Source organism: Thalassophryne amazonica, chromosome 7 (genome assembly GCF_902500255.1).
Source record: "Thalassophryne amazonica chromosome 7, fThaAma1.1, whole genome shotgun sequence".
Classification (NCBI taxonomy): Eukaryota; Metazoa; Chordata; class Actinopteri; order Batrachoidiformes; family Batrachoididae; genus Thalassophryne; species Thalassophryne amazonica.
The window spans coordinates 34,820,811-34,848,757 of record NC_047109.1 but is presented as its reverse complement, the minus strand read 5'-3'; the positions used below and the strand labels follow the sequence as shown (position 1 = coordinate 34,848,757).

Below are 27,947 nucleotides of genomic sequence, written 5' to 3'. Positions count from 1 at the left end.
CCATGGAAGAATCCATTAAATTTTGGAGGTGATTCGAATCGTGGATCAAGTTTCACGTTATACAGGCTTTGAAGGATTACTTCAAAACTACTTCATGGATTCTCACTGACATTTTCACCACAGATACATATAAGGCCATGGAAGACTCCATTAAATTTTGGAGGTGATTCAGATCCAGATTTCACTTTATATAGGCTTTGAAGGATTAGATCAAAACTACTTCATGGATTCTAAAGGTGATTCAATTAACTTGTTTTCCTGTGAGTTTGGAAAACTGACAGCCTTTTGAAATGAGCTAATCTCATCTGGATCTGGGCCCTTTTTTCCAATGTATACAGTTTATCATAGAAGCTTTGAATACTTAATTTATTCCCTTGAAGGAGTAATTTAACCTCCCCTTGTGGAGTTTTAAAAATAGTTCGTTTTTTGTGGTTTTGGTCTTGGTTGTGCTTAATATGATTTGCTAGACATTTTTCAGATTTATTAATCAACTTAAAACTTCACATTTAAATCTACCTATGAGGAACTGAGTTATTTTATTTACAATATATCATTTAGATTAAGTTTTGATTTCTGCACTTCCTTCTGAATGTCCTCTGTTTGGCCAATTGAATTAATATTTGCCAATTAATCTGTTCCTCCAATTTTGTTCCTTCTGGCTCTTCTTTTTCTTATATATATGTATATATGGAGTAAGAGATTATTTTTTCCTCTTAGTACCACTTTTCCAGTTTGCCTGAGTAGTGTTATTGATATTCCTGAGGAGTCATTTTAATCTAGAAATGAAGCCCATTCCGCCTTGATATAATTATCAAAGTCTGAATCTTCCAGAAATTATTACCGTATTTTTCGGACTATAAGTCGCACTTTTTTACATGTTTTGGCCAGGGGTGCGACCTATACTCCAGAGCGACTTATAAATGAAAAATATCCCGGTAGATTCTCAATTAATTTACCGTAATAAAACAATTTTATGTGACAGAGTCGCTCTATGTTTTAAAATGGCCACCGGAAACGGAAATGCAATGCATCATGGGCACTGTAGTATGGGGGCCGCCCTATAGGTCACGCTGGTCACGATAACTAATCAGAAAACAGAACACTGGACGTGTATTCCTCACCTCACCCAGACAATGATTGTGAAACAGCGTGTGAAGCAGACGAACACGGTGCTTGCTGTTATTCTGGGAGGGCTAACAAAACAGCTTCAACCCTTGGATATCAGTGTGAGCAGAGTGTTTAAGTTGACGCTGAGAGCTGCGTGGGAGCACTGGGTGAGCGACGGCAGAGGATTAGCGTCTGCACTTGGAAGGAGCTGGCGTCGACACCACGGGGAGGTCATGAGCTGTGCAGGTAGGTGCTGCACGAACATCAGCAGCTGACACCTGGTGTGTACTATGGTCCACAGCAGGTAATATGTTAGAAAAGAACCATTCAGCGATGGTGTGGGTTATGGTTCGGCTCGCAATGTGGTCTGGAAAATACAAACATATCCGTAGGTAAAATGCAGCTCACGAGAGGGCACTCAAGGCTTGTGTGACTGTTCCTGCGACTTCTGATTACCATAGAAAAATAAAAATTTCAACATTACTGATAACAAGACAACGGAGAAGGCCTGAAAAAAATGCAACCAAAAAGAAAATCATACTCTGCAGATTACAAGTTGCAACTGGTGAAATATGCATCCGAAAACGGTAGCCGTCACAATATTATCATCTGAACTTTTCATGTCAACATACCTGTATGTCCATGCGACTTATAGTCCAGTGCAACTTATTTATGGTTTATTTTTCTTTATAATGGATAAAGTGGCTGGTGTGACTTATACTCCGGTGTGACTTACAGTCTGGAAAATACGGTAATTAAAACACCATTTAGTCAAAGGTTTGTTTACTGTACTTATATTACAGGTCATGGATGCTGGGACATGGTCTCTAATGATTACACTCCAATATATTGATGTAACTGAGTTAACAGTTAAAAACAAGACAAGATGCGAGTACAAAATGTGAACATTTGAGAAAATTGTCAATTATCTGGCAGCAGGATGTGGTATCTTACAGTTATTGCCAATATTTGTTTATTGCAAAATTGTTTACTATGTACTGTACTGCTTCTATCCATCAATGACAGTGTTGACGTTACCTCCTATTACAACAGAAGAACATGTTACTTGAGAGGATTAAAAACGAATGGAAAAAACAACTTTACACTATATTGTATTTATTTATTTTTGTGCGCTATTTTGTCAGTATACTGTCTGCATTAAAAAAGTGTATCAATAGGTGCATATGTAAAAAAGGAAAAAAGAATAATGTATTCTTGTAATTTGTTTGGTTGTAATAAAAATATTTGGAAACAAATGAATGAATGTATAAATAACAAAATAAATAAATTGAATTTTTGGTATTTGGGCCAAAAAAAAACTTTGCTATGGTTATATAGAGTGATGCAATATTCAGTATAATATATCCTCCTCCTGGGTCAAAGATGGTGTTTTCAGGAGTGAATGTTGTGAAAATTCTTTATTGTTACAAGTGGGAATAAAAGACATCAGCTTCTGAATAGATGAAGCAAATCTGAGATGGAATGCTGAGAGCCCTTACAACATGTAATGACTCCGTAAGAAGCATTTCAAGGTCCTGGAGTGGCCTAGCCAGTCTCGAGACCTGAACCCAAGAGAAAAATCTTTGAAGGGAGCTGAAACTCAGTGTTGCCCAGCAACAGCCCAGAAACCCGAAATATCCGGAGAAGATCTGTATGGAGGAGTGGATTAAAATCCCTGCTGCAGGATATGAAAACTTTGTCAAGAACTACCGGAAACATATGACCTCTGTAAATGCAAGCAAAGGTTTCTGTACCAAATATTAAGGTCTGTTTTTCTATTGCATCAAATACCTATTTCATGCAATAAAATGCAAATGAATTATTTAAAAATCATACAATGTGATTTTCTGGATTTTTTTTTTAAACATTCTGTCTCTCACAGTTGAAGTATACCTACAATAAAAATACAGACCTCTCCATTCTTTGTAGATGGAAAAACTTGCAAAATAGACAGTGGATCAAATATTTATTTTCCCCAGTATAACTACACAGCTTGTGAAAAGCAGAAGTAGAAAATGGACTACTTACACACAACTGTTAAAGACTTTTCATCAGTGTGTAACACAAGCATCTCCTTAGATTCTCTGAACTGCCATTATGACACAAACCCCAAAACAAACACAGCACTTTTGACCAATGAACGAAGTCATACGGGCCATTGGTCATGTGATCTGTACAGCAACACAGTCTCACTGTTTACGTTGCTGAAAGTGCAGCTAACTTCTCTATGCGTTTTGAAGCAGTTGGAGTGCTGTCGGAGCAGTTATGATAATGTGAATATGCAAAAAGGCTGTTGTGTCACTGGCTGTACAGCCAGTCTAATAAAAAAATTTAGGTGTAAAGCAATTGACACTATTTTTCTGCTGAGCACAAAGTAACGCTGTAGACTGTTTTTAATAACTCCACTCACATTTAATGGGTAAGACACTCTCACTTGTAAAACCACCGTAGTGTAGTGTAGTGCACCTTCTACCAGGAAGAGTCAGATTTCAAGCTTTCATTCAGATTTGCAGAATCAGTAACAGCTGGATCGCTAATCAGAAGCAGCAGGTCCACAATTTATTCATCAACTTCCATCAAAGCCATTTAAAGATGTCAATCCTGAATCACCCGTCTGCTGATTAAAGTCGCTAAATGGGATTCAGTTTGTTGTTACGGGCTACAAATGAAAATCATCTGGCGTTTCAGACTAGGGGTGGGAGGTATAAACAATATAGTCGGTTCACGGTATAAATTTGGCTGACGGTAGAGATTTAGACTCCACCGACCAATCATGGTAATGCTTGTTGATGACGTCATCGTATCTTCCTCAGTGACTCTGTACGACTGGAAAAAGCTGCAGTCAGTGCTTTGATCACCTTGGCAGATTAAATCTTCTGCTTGTAAGAGTGTAAAAATTACAAGTTATTTTTACCCTCTGAAGTCGCCTGACTGAATTCTGTCTTGTAAAAGTAACATGACCAAATTAAGCAATTGTCCCATTAATTTCACTAGACTCAGTCTGTTTCAATCCATTGTAAAAGTGCATGCTTCTAGCTTTATATGAGTTTTTTAAATTATGTTAATAGGCCTACTATAGCCTGAATTATGATTAATAATTTCCGCAATGTTTTTTGTGAATTTTATGGTCATATTTGGTGCGCATATTTGCAGACAGTAAGTAAACAGACTCACATTTCCTCATTCAACTGCACTGAGAGCTCCGTCTCGGGGCAGAAGAGCAGAGAAAAAAACAAAACAAAAAACAAAACAACAAAAAAAACACGCCTTCCACTTTATTATTGGTTTAACCCCACGACATGAGCCAATCAGGCTCATCAACCCACATGGTGGGGTCTCTGAGGGCTTTCTGGCAAAAACGCCACCAAAAGCAGACAAACTATCACTGCTTGCTGCTGGACAGAAGCAGGAATTGCAAAATGAGATTATTCCAATGCACAAAAATACATGTCTAACAAGTCAGAGAATCAGGCGCTCAAAATTAATATCTGTTTGTTTTTGTTGTTGTTTTTATTTGTTTATTTTATTCAATTTAGCTTTGCAAAGGGACTATATGACCCATTCAGAAACACTTGCATTATAACTTTTACACTTATGTTTATATTGTGATATATACTGTTATGGTGAAGGGATTCAATTTATATCATGATGTGAATTTTAAGTCATATCGCCCAGCCCTATTTCACACACAACATTTATTCATTCCTCATTGACGTGCCTTTTTCTACCAGGGCAACTTACGGCATTTCTCTGGCATGGACTGGAACATTAATCTCTCCTGCTTCGCCGGCTTGTCAGATGAAGTTAGTTACAGTTTATATGGTTAAATAAAGGACATATATATTCATACACAGTTGTATGCGAACCCCTGATAATTTTCATGATTTTCCTTTATAAATCATTGGGCGTCTGAATAAGAAATTTCAGTTAAAAAATATCATATAGCAAACAAACACACTGATATATGAGAAGCGAAATAAAGTTTCTATTATTTACAGAACATGTGCAATAATTATTTAACCAAAATTAGACAGGTGCATACATTTGGGCACCCTTGTCATTTTATTGATTTGAATACATTTAGAACTAATTATTGGAACATAAAACTGGTTAGGTAAGCTCCTTACACAGGTGAATCCAATTATGAGAAAGGGTATTTAAAATGGCCATTTGCAAATGTTTCCCTTCTTTGCATCTCTGCTAATGAGTGGCAACATGGGAGCCTCTAAACAACTCTCAAATGACCTGGAAACAAAGATTGTTCAACATCATGGTTTAGGGGAAGGATACAAAAACTATCTGAGATTTCTGCCTAATTTTGTTTAAAAAATGATTGTACACTTTCTTTAAATCCTATAAACTTCATTTCACTTCTCAAATATCACTGTGTTTGTCTGCTTTATGATATATTTAACTGAAATTGCTGATCCAAACAACCAATGATTTATAAAGGAAAATCATGGAAATCATCATGGGTGCCCAAACTTTTGCATACAACTGTGTGTGTATACATACACACACACACACAGGTAGCTCATTTTACAAGTGAAAATTCACTATTCCTTTTGAAATTTGCTGACTTCCCTACCATGTGAAAGCATGTGTGAAAGGCACACTTTCACCAACTCAGAAAAGGCACAGCTGATGCCATGACAATCGCGCAACGGTGACATCAGGCAGTGTTCCTCCATGAGGGAAAGAATGCTCATACTCCGTTATTCCTGTTCAATAGAAAACTAGTGCAAAACTAGTGTAATTGGGTTATGTTTTATTTGTTACGTGAAGGTGTAATGTAAATTTGTTTCATATCTATTTCTGTCTGTATACTTAATTTGTTTGTTTCTTTAATGTGAGTAAACTAATAAACATTAATGATATATGCTTACCAGCACAGACCCCTTCTTCTCTCTGTTCATCAGCACTATGTCCATCTTCTTCCTCGTCTTCAATGCCCGGCTCGTTCTTAATGGCTGGCGCTACTTCCTCTTTGACAGCCACCTCGGTGAGCTCATACAGAGTCTCGCTCTTCACATGTGCGTGCTGATGCAGACTGTGTGACGTAAAGGTCACACTGTCAGGTTTGGTGTCTGAACAGCCTGATGTGCCTTCATTGTGCTCCTCATTGATCTCCAACAAACATGGCTCCTCTTTAATCTGAAGGTTAACTCCATTAGTGAGAACTTCGTTAGAGCTCTCCTCCTCCTCATCATCATCATGCAGCTGAACTCCAGATTCAATTTTAACGATGACCACGCTGCACTGCGCATTTCCCTTCTTTGCTTTGTTAGCAAAAGAGTTTGTCTTGGCAGACTTCATCTTTTTCTTGCCACCATTAAACTTTCTTCTCAGGTGTGTGAGGTGTGGAGCTGCAATAATTAGACAAATCACAGATTAGTACACAAAACAAAAACTTAACTCTGATCAAACAGTCTTTTTGTAGCTTCTCAAAAGGATGCACCACCACTTTTCTCTGGTTTATATTGATTCTGTTGGATTTTGAGCTGTTAATAGAAATGAAGAAAATCAATGAAAACACAGTCAAAGAATAATGAAAACATCTTTACAATGTAATATACATGTCTGTCCCACACTACAACTCTTAACCTGCAGAATCCACTTCAAATGTTTTAGGCAAATTAGGCATCTAATATTTATAATAAATATCAATAAACTGGCATACTGCCCAGAGTGCACCCTGCCTGTCGCCCTAAGACAATGAATGGATGGATGTCAATAAAATCTTTTAAAAATATTTCATTTCTTTTAATGCAGTAAAGCCTTTCAAATTTCACAAAACTGACACATTTAGTTTCTACTGAAATCCAAGCACTATAATGTCTGTTTATTTATGAAACGTGCTGCAAAATTACAGCTCATTTTAATGAAGCGAACATATTTCCCTGAGAGAATTCCACGGCAAATACTTTATTTCCTTTTAATGCCATTATCAGGAGGAAGTGTGTGCGTGTGCATGCATGAGAGTTTGAAATGACAGGAAAAGACATTTGACCTCATGTGATGTGCGTACACAGGGTGTGCACGATAACATCCATAAAGTGTCATGTAAATCTGGTTTCAAAAACAGCGTTTTTAGATTTTGCAGTGTTTGTTTTTCCATTAAATTTGACAATATATGCATCCATCCATTTTCTATACCCCCTTACTCCAATAAAGGGTCATGGGGGGGCTGGAGCCTATCCCAGCAGTTAGGGCATGAGGTGAGGTACACCGTAGACAAGATGCCAGTCTATAGCAGGGCCAGAGACAGACACACACACACACACACACACACACACACACACACACACACACACACACACACACACACACACACACACACACACACACACACACACACACACACACACACACCTACTGTCAATTTAAACTCACCAATTCACCCAACCTGCGTGTCTTTGGATGTGGGAGGAAGCCGGAGCGCCCGGAGGGAACCCACACAAACATGGGGAGAACATGCAAACTCCACACAGAAAGGCATGCCGCCTCAGGTGATAACTGCCTACAGCACTGCTATACTAATATTTTCTTGGTAGAACCATGTGATTCCTAACATTTTGTTATCTAACCTTTGTGACAAAGAAATGGGATTAAGGCTTGATTCTTTACAGTTCAAACATGACTTTTTAAAGTAACTATTAATATAAACAACAACCAATAACATATGCTGCACTGCCTTCACTCAGATTGGCACTCGACATGTCGCAACATTCAGCATTTGCACAGACTTGTCAATTTTGGCTCCACCTTGCTGGTGGCATAGTGACCACTTGTCTCCTGGTGCTGTAAAATGCCCACTCTGACTGCAAACAAATGGCAGCTGGTCACATTGGCTCTGCTTCTTGTAGCTAATGTGACCAACAGGTGATGGGAGGTCCCAGCCATGCTTGACAGCATTGTAAACAATGCCATCAGAGTGCCTTCTGCTGGATAAATTACAGAATGACATTTTTCAAGAGCCAATGTGTTCTTCTGCATTGTCTATTTAGTACAATAAAATTTTTCAAGAAGGAAAAAAAATTATGCAGACACACAAGTTTGTGAAAGGCTCATACTGGCTGACAAACACCTAACTAATACATCGGTGGGGCTCTACACTGTTTGAGTGCACCTGCATCATCACATGACATTTGTTGGGAATCCACACACATATAAATACTCAAAAAAAATCTCAGAATTTGTGTTTGTAAGGGTTTGGTTTTGTCTGCCCAAATTTCCAGCAGAGTAACATCTTCAGTAGAACAGAGATCCCCTGCCATGTTTGAAAAAGACTGTCACTTAGTAGGCCACTTTATTGTAGTGCAGTATACTTTCTCAGCATTTGCGACCGGTAGTCAAAACCACCCTTTCAAGTAGGCCCACCCATGGTTCACTGTTCCGGGCTCACGCAGAGTATAGTGTTCACACTACTGGACTTTGGGGTCAAGTGTATTCTGATCTGGGCCCAGAGTCCCTGGTGCAAAAGCCCCCATAATTAATTTGAAATATTTGCAAACTATGATGGATTCAATAAGTGTTTTCATTATGTGAATGACTTTTCATTTGAAGTGTCTCTCTTACGAAAAGAATACTGTTTTACACAGTCTCAGTCTCAGAGTGAGAGTCAGTCTCAGATGTGCTGCTGTGGTCCGAAATGACGCATGCACAGTGAAGGCAGGGCAGACCAATTTTTAGGGGGGGGTGCTATTTGGTCGGTGATACCGGAACACGCTGTGATTGATCAAGTGAGATGAGGACATCACGTGACCTACTTTAGACGGTCACTGGGTTTTTAATATTTTCGTGATGTGGCTTCATTTTGCATTTTCAAACCTAAGCATAACCCCCCACCCCAACTCCCCTGCGTCACCCCAGACTGCCCGCGCTGCTTTCTCGTGCTCCTGTCACAGCGTGTTCTGGACAAATACCCAAAGTAAGTCCTCTTTCGGTCACGGAAGAATATCCACTTCACTATTAAAAACAAATAAAAATCCGAACAAACTAAAACTGCCAATGTTTTCTTAATTTTTTTTTCTTGACTGTGGCAATAGCATACTTTACACAATGTTCCACAATACTAATGATACATAATGAGCACTGAAATATTTGGAGTACAGGGATACATGATAGGCTCCTGTTCCCCTGGTATGGGGGTATGATTCCCTGAGCCATGGACCACCTGCCCACAAATCCCACATCCCTGAATTTTTAAAAACAACCTCCCTCCCTCCCTCCCTCCCTCCACACACACACACACACACACACACACACACACACACACACACACACACACACACACACACACACACACACACACACACACACACAACTGTCACCACCCTCTGAATGTTGGTGACAAAAAAGAAGACGAAGAAAAAAAAAAGAAAATTAAGAAATATATATCACTAAAAGAACTACAGTATATAACCAAGTTGTGTACGGGGTGGTCTCATTAAAATGTAAGAAGGCCGACATATTTTCCTGATACAGAAGTTGTCAGAATTTGTGTTAGCTTTAGCTAACGCTAGCTGCGTAGCTAAACACATCTACTGAGAGTAGCATTAGCTTAGCCACAACCCACTAAATGCACATTTCTTTTTAGCAGCCATCAGACACCTACTCAGACTTTAACACCTTTAAAAACACCACTTACCTTTATAAATTGTGTCATTCAACCACACCAGACTTTAAAAGGTTCCAATGACACCCCCATCAAATGGACAACCTGACGTCTGCTAACCACTTAATGCTAGGCTAAAGCATCGTGTAAGTGTGGCCAATCAGCTGCAGAAGAGGAGTGACGTCGTTTAGTTTTCTTCTTCTTGCTTTACAGGCGGTTGATGTTTAACTTGCAGGCTTACTGCACTACCGCCCCCTACCAGGTGCAACCAACGCAAAGAAACAATAACTGGAAACTGTGTATATACACACACAGTAGGTAATAGAAGTTTTGAACGCGTCACTATTTTTCTCAGTAGATATACTTCTAAAGGTGCTACTGACATGAAATTTTCACCATATGTCAATAACAACCCACATAATCCACACATACAAAGAAACTAAAACAAATGGAGGAAGCCAGCGTGATGTCATTGTTGCGGGACTGTCACGCAACAGCAGCGCCATTTCTCGGTTGGTGAATGTGTGCATTTCACGTATGCTTTCACGTGGTCTGGGAGTTTGCAAATTTAAACAGAAATAGCGCATTTTAACTTGTAAAATGAGCTACCAGTACCAGGATAATTTCTGCGGTGAGGAGCAAACGGCATGTTGTCATGATCACGTTACTGTTGTTTTCTTGTGGTAAGAGAGTTTGTATTTGTTAGTGAATTTCTAAGGCAACTGGGTTTCAAACATGGTGGGGCGGCACCATGGGCACGAGCACTAAAAAAATAAAATAAAATAAAAATCTCCAATGCAAAATCGTTTTCTTGTCATTGTGTGTGAAATTGGCGCCCTCTGCAGGCAGCTGCAGGCACCCCGGCTTGCTGTCAAGAGTTCACAGAAGCAAAGAGAAGGTGAAAGAAAGGGGAGGGGCACGCGGTGGACAGTTCACCTCTTGGTAATGGAAGGGACGAGGCGGGGGGGTCGTTGGCTACAGTCAGTTACACATCAACTTTCTTCCAAATAACACACATCTCATTCTTAATATTATGGGATGCAGCCGAATCCTCTCCGTGTGCGGCAGGAAGCCGGTGATAGACACTCCCCTCCTGTGTGGTCCGCAGATCATCCAGCAGCAGCAACGAGGCAGGCAGCATTTGAAAGCAACCAAAGTGTAAGAACGGGTTTGAATGTCACCTGAGAGTCTCAGGTGACATGGACAAACTGCCCACTCGTGGAAAAAAGTTTGCAGAAAGGAGAGCCTGCCTATTTGTAAAGATGGATTCAAACTTACTGTGTTCACATTACTAGCTGAAGTGACTGAATCTGACCCTTTTTTGAGTGCCTGTAAGAGTGTACGAGTATTTTTACCAAAATTTTCCAGCAGCTAGCAACTCTTTTTGTTGTCTAGTACACTGACAAAATAATAATAATAAATGTTGTTGTCCATTCAGCTCCTCCCGTTTCATTCAGGGTCGCCACAGCGGATACAGCCAGATCCACACACAGCCGCTGGTGTTCCAAAGAGGTCTCCCATCCAGGTACTAACCAGGCCCCGCAATGCTTAGCTCCTGAGATCTGACGGGATCAGGCTTACACAGAGCAGATCGGCTTCAATATTTACAAATAATAATGTTTAAAATGAGGCTTATCTTCATAATGAACTGGCTTATCTGAGGGAGAAAAATAATCACATCTGATTTCATTGTCATGGGAATGCCAGTAACATTTCAGTTTAGATTTTCTTTTGACCCACAGATGAAGAGCAAAAATTAGGGAGAAAAAAAGGCAAATGCATGATCAAATTTTTTGTCAAACCTAAAACTTTAGCAGATTAGTTAATGGTAAGTATTTACACATTCAGCCTAAAAGTCTGAACTGTTCACATGAGGGCTGCAGCTTTCAGTTGTTCAGACAATCAGTGGACAGCATCAATTGATGTATTTTAAGTTATGGGTAACTTACAAGAAACGTGTCAACAATCTCTTAACTTACCTACAGCTTATGCAGAACATATGAGCCATATGTCGAAAATATTGTGCATGCCCAAAATTTTTTGATATACTTGCAGTATTACGACGTATATTATATATTGTCACATGCATTGCTCAGGTGTGATTTTGACCCATTCTGCCACACAAACAGTCAGTTCCATGGACCATGAAGGTTCCATGGACCTTTTCTATGAACTCTGATCTTTTGTTCTTTCCATAGATTTTCTATTGGATTCGAGTCAGGTGATTGGCTGGACCATTCTCACAGCTTTATTTTTATTCTCTGAAACCAATTTCATTGTTTCCATGGCTGTGTGTTTGGGATCACTGTCTTGCTGAAATGTCCATCCTCGTTTAATTTTCATCATCCTCGTACATTTTTCCAGTCATCGCTTCTTTAATCATATGAAGTTTGCTAGTGCCGGATGCTGAAAAACAGCCACACACCGTGATGTTCCCGCCTCCAAACTTCACTTATGTTTTTGGGGTGATGTGCAGTGCCATTTATGGTGTGTAGTATTATGCATCCAAAGAGTTTGATTTTGGCCTCGTCTGACCAGTCTTTATTCTCCCAGTATATCACAAGGCTTGTCTAAATGTTGTTCAGCAAACTTAAAATAAGCTGCAACATGCTTTTTCTTCAGCAATGGAGATATGAGCGTGCATATAGGCCATGGTGGTTGAATGCATTGCTTTTTGCTCTGCACTAGTGGTCCTTCTAATCCGAGTGTGGTACAGATGTTCCTGTACACTATTCCCGACACTTGGTTGTGTGTCATTGTACTCTGTCCCAGCTTCCATCTTGCTGGACTGTCTGTGGGGCACATTTGCACACCTGGCAACTTCGGTCCTGTTGCCTCTGATGGACTCCTGCCTCTATGGACCTGACGCTTAAGGCTTGTTCTCATATTGCCATTATCAGAGCCTCTGCACTGTCCTTTAGGCCAGTTGTCTTTAACCAGTGGTAGGATGTCTTGATGTCTCACACACACATGCACACACCTGTCTTGACATCTGTCTCTTTCCTTTGTCAGTTTATTATTCCTGAAGGGTATTTTATGACTGGTAGAGCATACAACTTGATGGCATGGATCTTATTTTTAGAGATCCTAGAGGTCTGCAATCCCGGCTGTTAAATGGCCACAGCAATAATGGACTGCAATTACATAGCAGGGCAGCATGGGGTCTTACTGGTTAGCACTGCTGCCTATAGTAATGTAGTGCAGCCATCCCAGGGTGGCAGCTGTAACCAGGTAGGTGTGACTGAATTTTACATTTTGACCTCTAATTCTTCATTGACCCCTACCTGGCTACAGTTGCCACACTGAAATGGTTGTACTACATTTTTGTGTAGGCCATGGTACACTGAGGCTGGATTCGAAGTGTCGTTTCGTCACCTTAAGTGGTACCGAAAACCTGCTTGGCCCATGGATGAATATGTAGCCTTGCAATGGACTGTCAGCCTGTCGAGGGTGTACCCCACCTCTCACCCGGCTTGATAGGGGTTAACTGGAATTGGCTCCATCTGTGACTCTTAATTGGAATAAGCGGATCTATGAATGACTCTAGTACTTTTTTGCCCCAAACGCATGTTTGCTGCCATTTTTTTTTGCTACCGTCACCTCGGTCAGTGCCGGACAAAACATTTCATCTACTACATTCCCATAAAGTCCAAGAAGTGACAGATACATTAACTCCACTGTTATTCCCTCAAGTGCTTCAGATAACGAAGCTGGTCAACTGTCAGTCATGTGTGTGAAGACATACCATGGAAGCTGAATCAGAGCTATAAATTATCTTGTTCAGCCACGTTCCCTCACCCAGTGTAGTGCCATGGTCCTCTCTGTCTTCAGTGATGGTACGACAAACACTGATTCTACATCCTCCAACTGCATGCGTTTTGATCCACCCGTTTTTCTGTGTACACTGATTAGCCATAGCATTGTAGTCATCAACTGGTGAAGTGAATAACTTATTTTGTTACAGTGGCACCCGTCAGTGGGTGGGACGTATCAGGCAGCTGGAAGACTTTTTGCCCTCAAAGTGTATATGTTGGAAAAATGGGGAAGCATAAAGATTTCAGGAACTTTGACAAGGGCCAAATTGTAAAGACTACTAGATGACTGGGTCAGACAATGTCTGAAACAGTAGCTCTTGTGGGATTGTTCACAATCTGCAGTGGTCAATACCTACCAAAAGTGGTCCAAGGAAGTACAACCGATGAACTAATGAGAGGGTTATGAGCGGCTAAGGCTTAATGGCTGGTAGGGAATGAAGATTGCCCATATGATCCAGTCAAACACAAGGATCTGCTACTATATCTTGCTGCCAGATAACATAGCACAGCTTTAACAGTGTATTTGGAGTCCAAACCGAGCTGGGATAAGGTTGCTTTGACAGCAAAACTTGGCCCTTTCAGCTGCACAAAACTGGGAAATTGAATTTTTGTATGATGAGAGATTCTTTTGATAAGTATGTGTGCGCGCCGAATAAAATTAATTCATATGTGGCAGATGACCACATTTCTGATTACACAGACTCTCTATGCATACCACCCATTTGCTCTCTAAAACAGTGCAGCAGAGTCCCTTTGTTCTCATTACTGGCACTGCTGCCATCAGAACTGTTGGACTAATCTTTCTCAAACAGTTTTGGCTGTTGTGAACATTTTTTTCCTCTTAGCCACACATGAAAGTAATTTTAGAGATTAGGTCTTCTGTTTACACGTATGAGATTTTTTTAATAAAACAGTTTATTGCACACAGCTTCTTCCGCCACAGGCACGCGCGCGCGCGCACACACACGCACACACACACACACCAAAAAAACTTAACCATCCCCACAAACTTCCGAAGTTCCACAGATTTTATTTTGGGAGACTCAGGACAGATTCATCAAGCAGAACATCTCCTGCACAACAAAATTCCCTTCATTAAAAACAAACATTATGTACAAAAACAAAGTCTATAAAAACACACATACAAAAAAAAAAACCATTTGTGGAGGCCAGCCTTAAATAGTGAGACGGAATTTGCTTCAGTGTGCAGTTGACGAAAGCTCCAGTAGCACCACACTAAGTCCCAAAATGAGACCCTGTGCCACTCTTCCACTCAACAACTCACTCCCTTGAGAACATTTCAACAAGCATGTATTATTCTTACGAAGTCTAATTACAGTGAGGCAAATAAGTATTTGATCCATGGACAATTTTACAGGTTTTCCCACCTACAAAGAATGGAGATGTCTGTAATTTTATTCTAATCCAATTACATTTTTTCCACAAATCTGACTGGTTAAATCAAGCAAGATTTCAGACCATAAAATATTGTGTAGATGATGATTTTTTTTTTTTTTTTTTTTTTTAAGATTCTGTCTCTCACAGTTGAATTGTACCTACAATAGAAATTACAGACATCTTCATTCTTTGTATGTGGGAAAACTTGCAAAATCGACAGTAGATCAAATACTTATTTGCGTCACTGTATACCTTACTTGGATCAATTCACCTTTTAGTGTTTTCACATGAAAAATGGGATGCATTGGCTCCAAACAGTGCAAAAACATAAAACTGTTGATGCCACATAAACACCAACCAGTGAATAATTAATTCAGTCTCATTACAAACAAAAACTCTCCCAGGAGACCTTTACTTTTAAATTTCACTCATACTGATGAAAGAATTTCCCGTACACATCACTTCATTTGTATGGATTCTGTAGTGTTAAATATTATGAACTCAAGATGAAACATTGCCCATGAAGAAACAGTAGATCATTAAGTCATCCACGAGCAGCACCAACACATTTCCTTTAGCATGTTAAGTGTAAGCCAGCTGGCTCACAGACAAGGCAAGAAGTGAAGGCAGAGCAGAAAAATAAGCCAAAATACAAAATCAACAAAACAACACGTAGCTTAGCCTGCCATACATGATAAAGATAAAAAAAAAAAAATCAGTCCAATCTTCAATGATATTAAAGACATTTCATGAACATGTACCCCCCGTGCAGGCAAACAAAACCTTGCAGTTTGTGCTGAACCAAAGTCTCTTGTCTTTAGTGTGGTTGTGACTGACACTTTTGGGAGTATATAAAGCACTAGTTGGCTCTAAGCAGTTATTTTTCTTCTTAGTTTCTTGGTGATGCATTAAACAACAGTCTGGCTTCAGTCTCAGTCAGATCTGGCTGTTACGTACTCATACCTCCTCTGTAGTGACCACAGACTGAATGCAACAGTTTTCTAGCTATGTACTGCAGCCACGGTGCATTGTAGAGACAGCCCGATGGGCCATGTGAAGCACTCAAACACAGCACAGCAAGGCATGATGCAACACAAGACAGTAATTAATATACAGTGTATGTACAACTCTGTTCACTGGGATGACCGTAACAGACACAGAAACGTCTGGACTCTGACGTGCAGTCACATTTCTTTCAGAAAATTAAATTATTATATATTTTATATCTTTATCCAACAATAATAGATGACCACAGTCTTCTTTCTGTAAGGCCTTGTGTTTGTCTACACGGCCATAGTGGTGAGGTGCTGATGCCCTAACAGGCCCTTTCGCCCTGCACCCGACCCTGGGTGCCCCCCTCCGTTGCCGTGGCCACAGTATTCTTGCAGATTCTGACGCAATGTAACAAGTGCAGAACCTAGACAGGCACGGTTTGGAGCCAAGACCCCTCCAGGTAACTGAAAGAGGACAGTGGCTACTCCCGCCATGCCGTCGTCTGTGGGTTCTAGGGTGATTGGTCCAACTTTAAAAGAAGAATAGGAAAACCCCATGAGCTGAGAGAGGAAGGGATCGGAACGGCAGAAGTGCTGGTAGCCGCTGTATGCCGACGTGTGCTGATGATGTGGGGCCTGCGTGCCCCCAGTGGTGCTGGCGTAATGGTGGGTATTCAGGTAGTGCAGCGGCAGGTGCTGCCCACTGTTGCCCCCTCCACCGAGAGTGAAATGGTGATGGTGGTGGGCTGTGGGTCCAGATCCTGGGTCATGCTTGTAGGTAATAGCTCCTGCCCTTCCCCTCTGGCCTATGACCACACCTCCAAGCTTGCTTGTGCGGCCATGTGTGAGTGTCACTGTACTGCCCCCCACCCCTCCACCGGTTGATGGCAGGTAGATGAGCTGGGGCTCCTCAGGTTCTAGGTAGATTGTGAGCTTGGCAAAGGGTCGAGATGCCATCTTGGTCATCTCCTGGATGTGGCGACGTTGCTCCCGACGGAAGTCCAGAAACTGTTTAACCTTCCAAAGGAGGACGCATACAGAAAGGAAGAGAAAGAAGCAGGAGAAGAAAACTGAGAAGAACACAAAAAGATCAATGTGGGCTTGATCCTGTCTCAAAAACAGTAGGCCCTGGGACTCTCCGTCTTTCTTATTTGTTCCCACACCTCTCAGGGCAATATAAAAGCGGCTGGATTTCAGAGAGTGCACCTCGTGGGGGAAGGTGATGACTACACGGTCTCGAACACGACGGACAATCAGCACCGTCTGGGGCTTCCACACCGTGATGTAGGTGATGAGTCCTTCAGCACGCTCTTCACGGATTTCTCTTTCTGCTCCCGGGGGTTTTGCTTGCAGCTGCAGTGGGTTTGTGGGGACCATGGGGCTCCCAATATTCGAAGAGCCATTGGCAAACACCTTAATAGGGGAAGGAGGCGAGTCCTTGTCGACTCCACGCACCACCGATTCCTCCTCAATTCTGATGGTGTGGATCCCTGTTTGGTGCTCCACATCCACGATGAAAGTGTCATGGGAGTTGGATACATAAACTGCAACTTCACCAAAAGTAACATCAATTGTGACACGAATGTCCACATTGGTAAACTTTGGTTGGGCAGCGAAAAAGACAGTGCGGCCTTTGGGCAGATTGCGAATGCTGGGATCATGGAAGCAGTTCGTCTGGGAAGTGGGGTCAAAACAGCACTCTGTGTCCACATTGAACTGACGGTAGCACTGACGCCCGTTCACTGGCGTGCCATTGAAGGAGTCCTTGCACTTGGCACACTAAATGGAGATTAAGAAATAAAGCACAAAATTTGAGCAAACACCTGAAGCAATTCAAACAATAAGATTGTGTCTGTGCCCCTACCAAAAAAAAAAGTTAGTAAACATTGAAATAGAGAAGATAATTTTTATTTGTCATTTTTACCAGTAAGCCGAGATGACTATTATTATTATTACTTTTAAAAGAGCAGTTAGGTACAGGGTTGTTACCAGGATTTTCTTTTAAAAGAGTAGTGGGATGGAAAAATCATCTTAAAAAGATGGGGGTTCGGGGGCCGCTTAGGTGGCGCCCTGGTGGTGGGTTTTATGGTTATGCTGCATTTACACTTTATGATGACAAGTCATGAATGCCACAAAGTATACATTCTTGGCCGCTGATCACGAATGTGATGATTCGGGGCAGAGGCATCAGGTGTCCTCAGGAAGTGTTGCAACCTGTTACAATTAATGGCACGTTTCACTGGTGAATTATCAGGAACCATTCATTACGCATGGTCAAGAATAATGTCCCGCGCTTTGGCATACCGCAGCAACGAAACTGAATGTGGTGCAGCATAGTTTAATTGTGCGCATGTGAGAAGTGATTCATAGTGGTGCACAGTGAAATGTGACACTGCATGACAATTCGTGTCAAAACCTGACAGTTTTCATAACAATTCGTAACAAGTGACAGTACGGCTCCAAGAACCATCACAGGAACCACTGTGAATGCTGTCACGCTCTATTAAGGATCACCGCTAATCAAGACGCATCAACACACTCAGTTGCGAGCTCCATGACATGAGGTGAAATGAGGGTGGTGTGTGACATTCGTGGAAGATTTATTTTTTACTAAATATACGTATATAGTCTAAATATACGAAATAGCTCTGGAATTCATTTACAACCCTAATTCCAATGAAGTTGGGACGTTGTGTGAAATGTAAATAAAAACAGAATACAATGGTTTGCAAATCCTCCTCAACCTATATTCAATTGAATACATCACAAAGACATTTAATGTTCAAACTGATAGACTTTTTGTTTTTGTGCAAATATGTGCTCATTTTGAAATGGATGCCTGCAATACGTTTCAAAAAAGCTGGGACAAAAGACTGGGAAAGTTGATGAATGCTCAAAGAACACCGTGTTTGAAACATTTTACAGGTGAACAGGTTAACTGGAAACAGGTGTCATGATTCGGTATAAAAGGAGCATCCCCAAAAGGCTCAGCCATTCACAAGCAAAGACGGGGCGAGGATCACCACTTTGTGAACAACTGCATGAAAAAAATAGTCCAACAGTTTAAGAACAATGTTTCTCAACATTCAATTGCAAGGAATTTAGGGATTCCATCATCTACAGTCCATAATATAAATAATCAGAAGAACTTTCTACACATAAGCGGAATGGCCGAAAACTAACATTGAATGCCCGTGACCTTCGATCCCTCAGGTGGCGCTGCATTAAAAACAGACATCATTGTGTAAAGGATCTTACCGCATGGGCTCAGGAACACTTCAGAAAACCATTGACAGTTAACACAGTTCGTCGCTACATCTACAAGTGCAAGTTAAAACTCTACCATGCAAAGCGAAAGTCATACATCAACAATATCCAGAAACATCGCTGCCTTCTCTGGGCCTGAGCTCATTTGAAATGGACAGATGCAAAGTGGAAAAGTGTGTTGTGGTCTGATGAGTCCACATTTCAAATTGTTTTTGGAAATCACAGACGTCGTGTCCTCTGGACAAAAGAGGAAAAAGACCATCCAGACTGTTACCAGTGCAGAGTTCAAAAGCCAGCATCTGTGATGGTATGGGGGTGTGTTAGTACCCACGGCATGGGCAACTTACACATCTGTGATGGCACCATCAATGCTGAAAGGTACATCCAGGTTTTGGAGCAACACATGCTGCCATCCAAGCAATGTCTTTTTCAGGGACATCCCTGCTTATTTCAGCAAGACAACTTGAACAACTGAAGTGGTACATCAAGCAAGAATGGGAAAGAATTCCACCTACAAAGCTTCAACAATTAGTGTCCTCAGTCCCCAAACACTTATTGAGTGTTGTTAGAAGGAAAGGTGATGTAACACAGTGGTAAACATACCATTTTTGCCATTTTTGGTCATTTCCACTACTTACAATTGAACAAACTCGTCCTATGGATTTCGTCCAATCGTCTTCAAATTTGGTACACATTATCATGACCCCATGCTGATCAAAGGTTATTATCAAAGGTTGTTCTTGTTAAAATGTTGTACCAGCACTAAAACCAACCTCTGCTTGCACTAAGGTTGTTTGAAAGTTTTTTGTTCTTGAAAGTTGCAGAATAGAAAAATAAAGGAGTCTTGTGAAAATAATGTTTCCTTAGTGTTTGTGTTTCTTTCCTCTCACAGTTACTTGTCTGCAACTACAAAGTTTTTCTACCTGTAATATAAACTATATCTAAGTTGCAGCAACAAGAGGTACAAGATCAGATATATTTCACAACTCTTTTTAAGGATATGTATTTGCTAATTTCACAAAGGTTTAATTCTTGATTGCATTTTTTGAACTTGAAAATTCTTCTCTGTTATAAAGTTAATCAATATGAGGACAAAGCTTCAGCTTTTAGCTCATACCTTTTTTGTTAAGGGTCCAAAAAAGAACATTTTATTCATAAAAAAAAAAAAAAAAGAAAATTGTCTGATTTATCGGCTATCGGCAAATCAGCCGATGTATCGATTATCGGAATTTTTTTTCATCCAAATATTGTTATCGGTATCAGCCTCAAAAAAATCCATATCGGTCGAGCTCTAATGAAAATCTGTGGTGTGATTTTAAGCATGCTGTCCATGATCAGAAACCAACAAACCTGACTGAACTGGAGATGTTTTGTCAAGAAGAATGGTCCAAAATACCTTCAACCAGAATCCAGACTCTCATTAGAAGCTATACGAAGCGTTTAGAGGCTGTTATTTATGCAAAAGGAGGATCTACTGAATATTGATGTATTTTTTTTCTCTTGGGGTGCCCAAATTTATGCGCCTGCCTAATTTTGTTTAAATAATTATGGCACACTTTCTGTAAATCCTATAAACTTCATTTCACTTCTCAAATATCACTGTGTTTGTCTGCTATATGATATATTTAACTGAAACTGCTGATCCAAACAACCAATGATTTATAAAAGGAAAATCATGAAAATTATCAAGGGTGCCCAAACCTTTGCATACAACTGTATTGTCTACAATCATGTAGTCTACAGTCTAAATTTCTTCAAGTCAATAGTATATGAACACCAGGTATAATATAATACCAGGGTAAATTAAAAAAAATTATATGTGAAACTCTCAAAATACCTGCTGTTGGATCAGGATAATTCATTGGTGAGGAGCTTGCAAACTGTGTCTCATCATCATGTTTCTGTTGTTTTCTCATAGTAAGAGAAAACAGCAACTGGGCTTCAAACATGCTCCAGCAGACAGCCCAAAGCAAGCCAACACCTGGACATTCGGAACCAGGCCAGAAGAGCAGCAGGAGTGAGGAGAGCAGAGAGGGAGTGTCTCATTGGTCAGACCTGTGAAATTCTTGTAGAAGAATTTTTAGGTCCATATTTGAACTGTGATGAACTATCAAGTGTCCTGATCCGAACTGTATGTCCTCTGGTTGAACTAGCAGGTGTTCAACCCAAAAAAAGGGCTCTATTAGTCATTTAGTCTGTCAGGGGCTTTCCAAGGCCTTTTAGGTGCTTTCCCGCAGGCCACGTGCGGGGGCCTCAGGCCAGCTGCACGTGTGGCTGAGGCCACGTGTGGAGGGGGCCTCAGGCCAGCTGCACGTGTGGCTGAGGCCACGTGCGGAGGGGGCCTCAGGCCAGCTGCACCTGTGGCTGAAGGTCTTTTAAAAAAATCAGTTGTAAATCCTTCATGTTTTAATGGGAGCGTTTGTCACATTGAAATAATGGCCTAACACCTGCTTAGGGTTCACTAGAGGACGCTTCCAATAGAAAACCATGTCTTGGGAATGAAATAAATAAAAAAGTCGAAGGAGGAGCGATGCCCGCGGGTCTCCAATAAATAGATGAGCGCGGTTGTCACCTATTCAGTCTCTCTAGAGGACTCAGTTTGTCTAAGCTTTGTGTCGAAGGCTTAAATAAACTTAAAAACTCTGTGCATTTTATCTTGCTTAAGGCTGAATTATTCTAAAGTGTTGTGTCCTCTTTCTAGCATATCACTTGCAATTAGTTTGTGTTATCTAAAAGACGACATCCTGAGAAGACCAAAAAGACGAGCCGCGACAGAACTTGGCGAGCCAGCTTCAGGAGGGTCCAGGGGCATTCCGGCAGCCTGGGGCAGTCCAGCTCATCCCTCCAGACCGTAAATAACAGTGATCACGACTAAAAGGTAAGCAGAAACCTTTTATAATTTCTGCACGATCTGGAGGAGTGAGTCGGGATTTCCGCCCAAGTTGACAGGTGATATTTTTTAATTGCCTCTTACCCAAAAGAACCTGGACTAAGAAAATTGATAAGAGACTAAAAAAAGATAAGATTGAAAATTATCAGGCCTTGTAGATAAAATGCTCAGAAGGTGTGTGTGTTCCCGGGAAAAAGAATGTCTATGTGAGTGAAAGTTCAGGAATGTTCATGAACTCTGGTGCGGAAAGAGTGCGTGGAGAACTAACCTGGATGCTTGGGGAATAATTGGTGTTGAAATTCGTTACTAACGTGCCGGCTGATAGCATGCGCTGTAGGGGTTAATTTAGGGGAGTATACTGACAAATAGATACAAGGTAATACAAGGTTATTTAAAGAGTTTAACAGAGACTGAAGTGAAATAAGTGAGAAAAAAGAGTTTAACAGAGAATACGTGCAGAGGAAGCACAAGATAAGCGCCTGAGGGGGCGCAGTAGAAATACCGTACGTGATAAAGAGATTTAAAAGTGCAAAGTGGCACAGCTGATAGTAAGTAAAAGAGCTCAATAAAGGACGTCATTTTTTAAGAAAAGAGAAAAACTATAAAAAATAAAATAAATGAAGAGTTAGTGCAGAATACATGAGAATTAATGAAGCAGAAAATAGTGCAGTAAGGCACCAGATACACGCTTGTGGGGCGTGGGAGAAGAATAAGTAATTAAGTACACAGTAATATGAGTTTTTTTATAAGAAAAGAAAAAGAGAATATTTTCAGTGCAAAGGCACATTAAGCTCACGAGGAGCTCAGTAAGTGAAAAAAGGTAGAAGAAAGTGCAGAAAGGCACAGGATACGCACGCGAGGCGCGGTAAGGCGTAGAAGTAAATGAAATATTGTATGCTCAGAAAGGAGCTGGTGAAAAATAATATATTAAGCACAGGATACGCACGCGAGGCGCGGTAAGGCGTAGAAGTAAATGAAATATTGTACGCTCAAAGAGGGCTTGTAAAAAAGTAATATATGAAGTTGCTGACAGCGCTGGAGAAGCTGTCTAACGTGAAGAAGAGATACATGCTTAAACAGAACACATTGGTGTTAAGTGAATAAAAAGGTTGTTTAAAGCCGTGGAGTGAAAAGTGGCAGAAGTCTAGATAGAGATATATAGAAAGTTGTTTTTAATAATTTTTGTGTATAAAGCTTTTGAAGATTGGTGTGTGGGAGAGTGGAGAGTAATCTGTGTAAAGCTGTGAGAACTTGCAGGCTGGCTGACATACAAGATTAATGTGAAAGAGTACGAGGGGGAGGTATTTAGACCCAACAGGAGGACTTGGGAGGTGCATGACAGGCAGAGAGGAAAGTGTGAAACAGACAGTGAAGAAAAGACAGGAGAAGAGTGCTATGTAAATACAGAGAAGGTAGATATTATTTCAAAGAGAGAAAACTAATAAACAAATATAGCAGAAAAAGACTAGAAGCAGAAAGTTAAAAAATTAGAAGGAAAATAGAAGAAAGTCGGGAGCAAAGACATTAGGAAGTGTTAGGGTTGTAAGAGGATTAAATAAATAAAGTTGGTTATAAATCAAAAGAGATAAAGCTTAGATTATAGTGAAAAAGCTGACAGACTGATCAATGCTTGGGACAGTCATTGATGGGAGACTTAAGTGATGATGAAATAATACTCCCAGAACATTACTTGACTGACGGAGACATCGAAACCCAGGGAATCAGGACACATTTTTGGCTGGAAAGGACCTATTTTGACAGGGTAGGAGCAGAACATTGGCAGGACGAACAAGAGATCAATCAGAAATTATGGCAGATTACTAAGGTAATCAATCTGAAGCAAAAGAAAGAACAATTCCCTCTAATTAATTGGGAGCTGCTGATAAGACGTCTGTGGCATCAGGGTTTAACCCCGTGGCTGGAGCTGCTTTGTGCTGACCCTAATAAAGAACTTAGCATACCATTAAATCATTTAGTAACACTACCAACCGATCCAGGTGAAGAACTGTTTCCTAGGTTGACTCTGACTGTGGTCCCAAGGAAGGTTCGGTGGGAAACAGGTAAATTTTCATATTTAGTTAAAGAAAAAGAAGACGGGCATAGCAGTTGGAAATTTAATCCTTTAAGGGTTTAAAATACAAAACAGGTGTTACAGCCAGCAAGTTATTGGTCTGGATCAGGACAGCCCCTGAGGGACTACCAGAACACCATAGAAACACCTCACATAGCGTTTGTCAGGGTTACATGGGTAACTCTCAAGGTCAAGGTCGGGAAAGTACCCCGCTAGACTTAGTACTAAGAAAATATCCAGGAAAACGCACTAAGGCCAACCAATGTATGAGAAAGTGGCACAAAAGGTCACATGGGGGCAGGCAATGGCCTTTGGTGGGATCATTTGATCCGGTGATGTGTGAAGCAGTTGCGGTAGAAATACAGAAAAAAGAAATTAAAGATCAGCAGAAGAACGTGAAAAACAACAAAAAACGCACTGAAGAAAAAGAAGTTTTGGCCTTGTTCAAGCAGGAAGCACAGAGGCTACAGCAGAAAAGAGAAAAAATGACAGAGGAAAGATCCAAAGAGACTAAAGCCAGTGCACCGAGCTGGGAAGCAGAGCCACCCCCATATAAACGTCATGATATGGGAAAGACAGCTGGACAATTTGTATTAGGAACTCGTGAAGAGGACCAAGGCATGGATGTGGAGGGCAAATTCACACTGACACTAAAAGCTCGAGAGCCACAAGGAGACAGGTCCTCAGTCTGTCAAATGGATCATACAAGGTCTCCAAGTCCGAAAGTAAGTGGTCGCACACCACGACCAGCAGGGGGGGCCACAAATAACAGTGACACGGAGGCAGACGAGGATAAAGAGAGAGACCTGAAGGCTCCGCCTGCACATCGAGGTCCACTGAAAACCGTCCCCTCCCACCATAAGTCAGCCGACTGGACCTTCACAGGCTATAGAGGCTCCGAAGAGTGGCACAAGAGCTTCTGTGGCACACTGGATCTGGCCAGAAGAGATAATGAAGAACTAGCTGAGCAACTTCGGCTAGCGAAGGAAAGAATACAAAGACATAGGGACGCCGAGGAAAGAAGAATATTACAACAATCGACGCCCAATCAAGGGAATCACATTATACAGCCACCCACCCGAAAAATTTCTGGTGAGATCATCATTGAGACTGCAAAAGAGGCCCGACTCAGGCAAAGACAACAATGTGTAGCCAAAGACATAGCGGCTTTAGAACAGAATATAACCGACTGGATGGACTGCCTGGAACCAGTCAGTCGCACTCGATCTGGAAGACAGTATGGAGTCCGCACAGAAGAAGAGGAGGACGAAGACCTCATATGCCCATTGGTGGTTAGAAATGGTCATCATGTGTATACCCCATGGAGCTGGACAGACATGGTGGGGCTGGCCAACAGACTGCCAGACATCACCCAAGGAGCTGGGAGATGGATAACTGCCTTAGAAGAAGGCACTGCAGGGGTAACCTTGTCTTTAGGTGACATAAAAGCCTTGCTAATGCATGTCATGGGAAAACATGACACTGAAGAATTAGCAGGAAAGGTTGGACTAACACAAATGATGGGCACTAATCAACATGATGAAGTCCCCTTTAATCGCTATAGAAACTCCATGTGGGAAGGACTGAGAAGAAAGTACCCTGAGGTCTTGGATCCCTCTAAATTGGATGATGAGGAGTGGACACCTGAAGAGTGCCCAAAGAAGTTCCTGCACCGATTCCAGAAAAGATGGGCGGAGGAAACAGGAAATGCATGGAACCATTCTCCAGCAACTGAAATCCTGTTTAAAATAACTGTAAAAAAGGCTCTACCAGATGAGGGTCAGAAAGCCCTAGATGGAGTTGTGGGACTATCGAAAATGAATTGGGCTTTATACTCTGAGCATATTTGTCACCATCTTGAAATCTACAAGAAAGAAAAACAAAAAGAAGAAGATGCAGCAAAATCCCTGACGAAAAAATTGGTGCAGATGCAGTTGGGAGAGCTAACCAAAGTCAAGAAAGAAAAAACAAAGACCCAGGCACCAATGATGACCCCTGTTCCTTCTGAGTCGGCAAGCCTAGGCCCTAAGGCAAACACTGCTGCCACCATACAGGCACCTGTGGTAACAGCCACACAGAGCCCCCAAGGAGCAGCAGGGAGCACTGATGCAGGAGAAGTCTCAGCACCAGTGGAGCATCACTATCACTACCATAGCACTGGCACACCCGGAAATGGACCCACCTACAGTCATGGGTGGAGAGGAGAGTCACGGAACTTTCAAGGTCAAAGAGGAGGGTGGCGAAGAGGATCTCGCCAACCTTCATTTGGAAGTAGATTCCAAAACTCAGCTCCCAGGAACAGTCAAGCGGGACCGCCTATGGGACCAACACCCCCAATAGGGGATCAACCCTCTAATGAGTGTTGGAGCTGTGGACAACCTGGACATCGAATGAGAAATTGTCCGGCCCGACCTTGGGTTGGACCCTCTGCCTATTGGCAATAGGGAGGCCTAGAGAAGACAGAGGGGGAAACGGTGGCATTGGCTATTTCGATGATACCTAAGGAAGAGCCAACCGTCACTGTTAATATACAAAACAGAGATTTCCCTTTCATGGTGGATACAGGGGCAACATACTCTTGCATAGGGAAAATGGGCGCTCATCTCCCCCTCTCTGGGTCTGTAATTAAGACCATCGGCTTCTCTGGGAAGACTCAAATAATACCGTTTACACGCCCACTTCCTGTAACGATTGCAGGAAAAACAATTGAAGCACCCCTGTTATACTCACAAAATACACCTGTGAATTTGCTGGGAAGAGACATTTTATGTAAGCTACAAACCCAGATAGTGTGTACCCATCAAGGACTGCAAATACACTTTCCTGACGAAGCACTCGCCAACATTATGGTGCTTATGGACATGGAAAACAAGGGCCGACCTGTGCAACCCATGGTATACTGGCTGAAGTTACAACCAGAAAATTCAAATCTCCAACTGGAATGGGAAAAATGGAAGCCCTGGGCAGAACAACACTATGAAGCAGTATGTACACCTAGTTTACCTTTACATGTCACCCTGATGTTCGACGCCAAACAAGAACAAACTGACTATGCATGCTGCTGGGATGCATTGATGAATCAACGGCTGTTTCACATAACCACCACAGAAATTTATTTAGGCCCCCAAGGGGCCGCAGCTTCTGTCAAGCTAACTTCAGCTGAACAACAATGGTATCAAGTGCCGAATGCCACGCCTCATGTGACCCTTTTAGTCTCAGAAAAGTACGAATCCCATGACCTAGGTCCAATGGTAAAGACAGCCTCAGAAGTTGAAGAATGGCAAAACATGGAAAGTCCACAAGTACATCTGTCAAAAGACCAGCAGTTTGTACGAATTAATTTAAAAGTAAATGATGAGGCTATAGCTCAAAAAGTGGAGCTCAATCCTAGACCAGAGGGACAGATGGTGTTATCGGCCCAACAAGAGAAATTGTTAGAGCAAATACCACCAGTGGTGTAGTCCAAAAGCAAAACAGATGTAGGACTAGTAAAAACAGCCTTACCAGTAAAAATAAAAGTAAAACCGGGAGCAAAACTGCCTCACCAAAGGCAGTATCCATTAAAACCTCAGGCTATTGAAGGCATAAAACCAGTAATTAAGGGACTAATGGCAGCTGGAGTTTTAATAAAAACTGCAAGCCCATGCAATACTCCTATCTACCCTATCCCTAAAAACAATACCAAAGAGTATCGGCTGGTACATGATCTGCGTCCTATCAATGCAATTATAGAAATGGATGCACCTATAGTACCTGATCCGCATACTATACTATCAAGCATCCCTGCTGG

At 41.4% G+C, this 27,947-nt stretch overlaps 2 protein-coding genes across 4 annotated transcripts in view; both read right to left on the bottom strand.

Moving 5' to 3' along the window:
- Positions 1-9,928, bottom strand: part of LOC117513770 (zinc finger E-box-binding homeobox 1-like) — a 32,774-nt gene extending 22,846 nt beyond the window's left edge. The window contains exons 1-2 of the mRNA XM_034174003.1: positions 9,758-9,928; positions 5,994-6,473 (exon numbers count right to left, since the gene is read on the bottom strand). Of these exons, the coding sequence (XP_034029894.1) occupies positions 5,994-6,423 (430 nt within the window). The 5' untranslated portion in view covers positions 6,424-6,473; positions 9,758-9,928. The remainder of the gene's footprint in view (positions 1-5,993; positions 6,474-9,757) is intronic.
- A 5,067-nt stretch (positions 9,929-14,995) lies between these two features.
- Positions 14,996-27,947, bottom strand: part of megf8 (multiple EGF-like-domains 8) — a 122,690-nt gene continuing 109,738 nt past the window's right edge. For all 3 annotated transcript variants that reach the window (XM_034173997.1, XM_034173998.1, XM_034173999.1), the window contains exon 44: positions 14,996-17,708. In XM_034173997.1, coding sequence (XP_034029888.1) covers positions 16,221-17,708 — 1,488 coding nt within the window. In that variant the 3' untranslated portion in view covers positions 14,996-16,220. The remainder of the gene's footprint in view (positions 17,709-27,947) is intronic.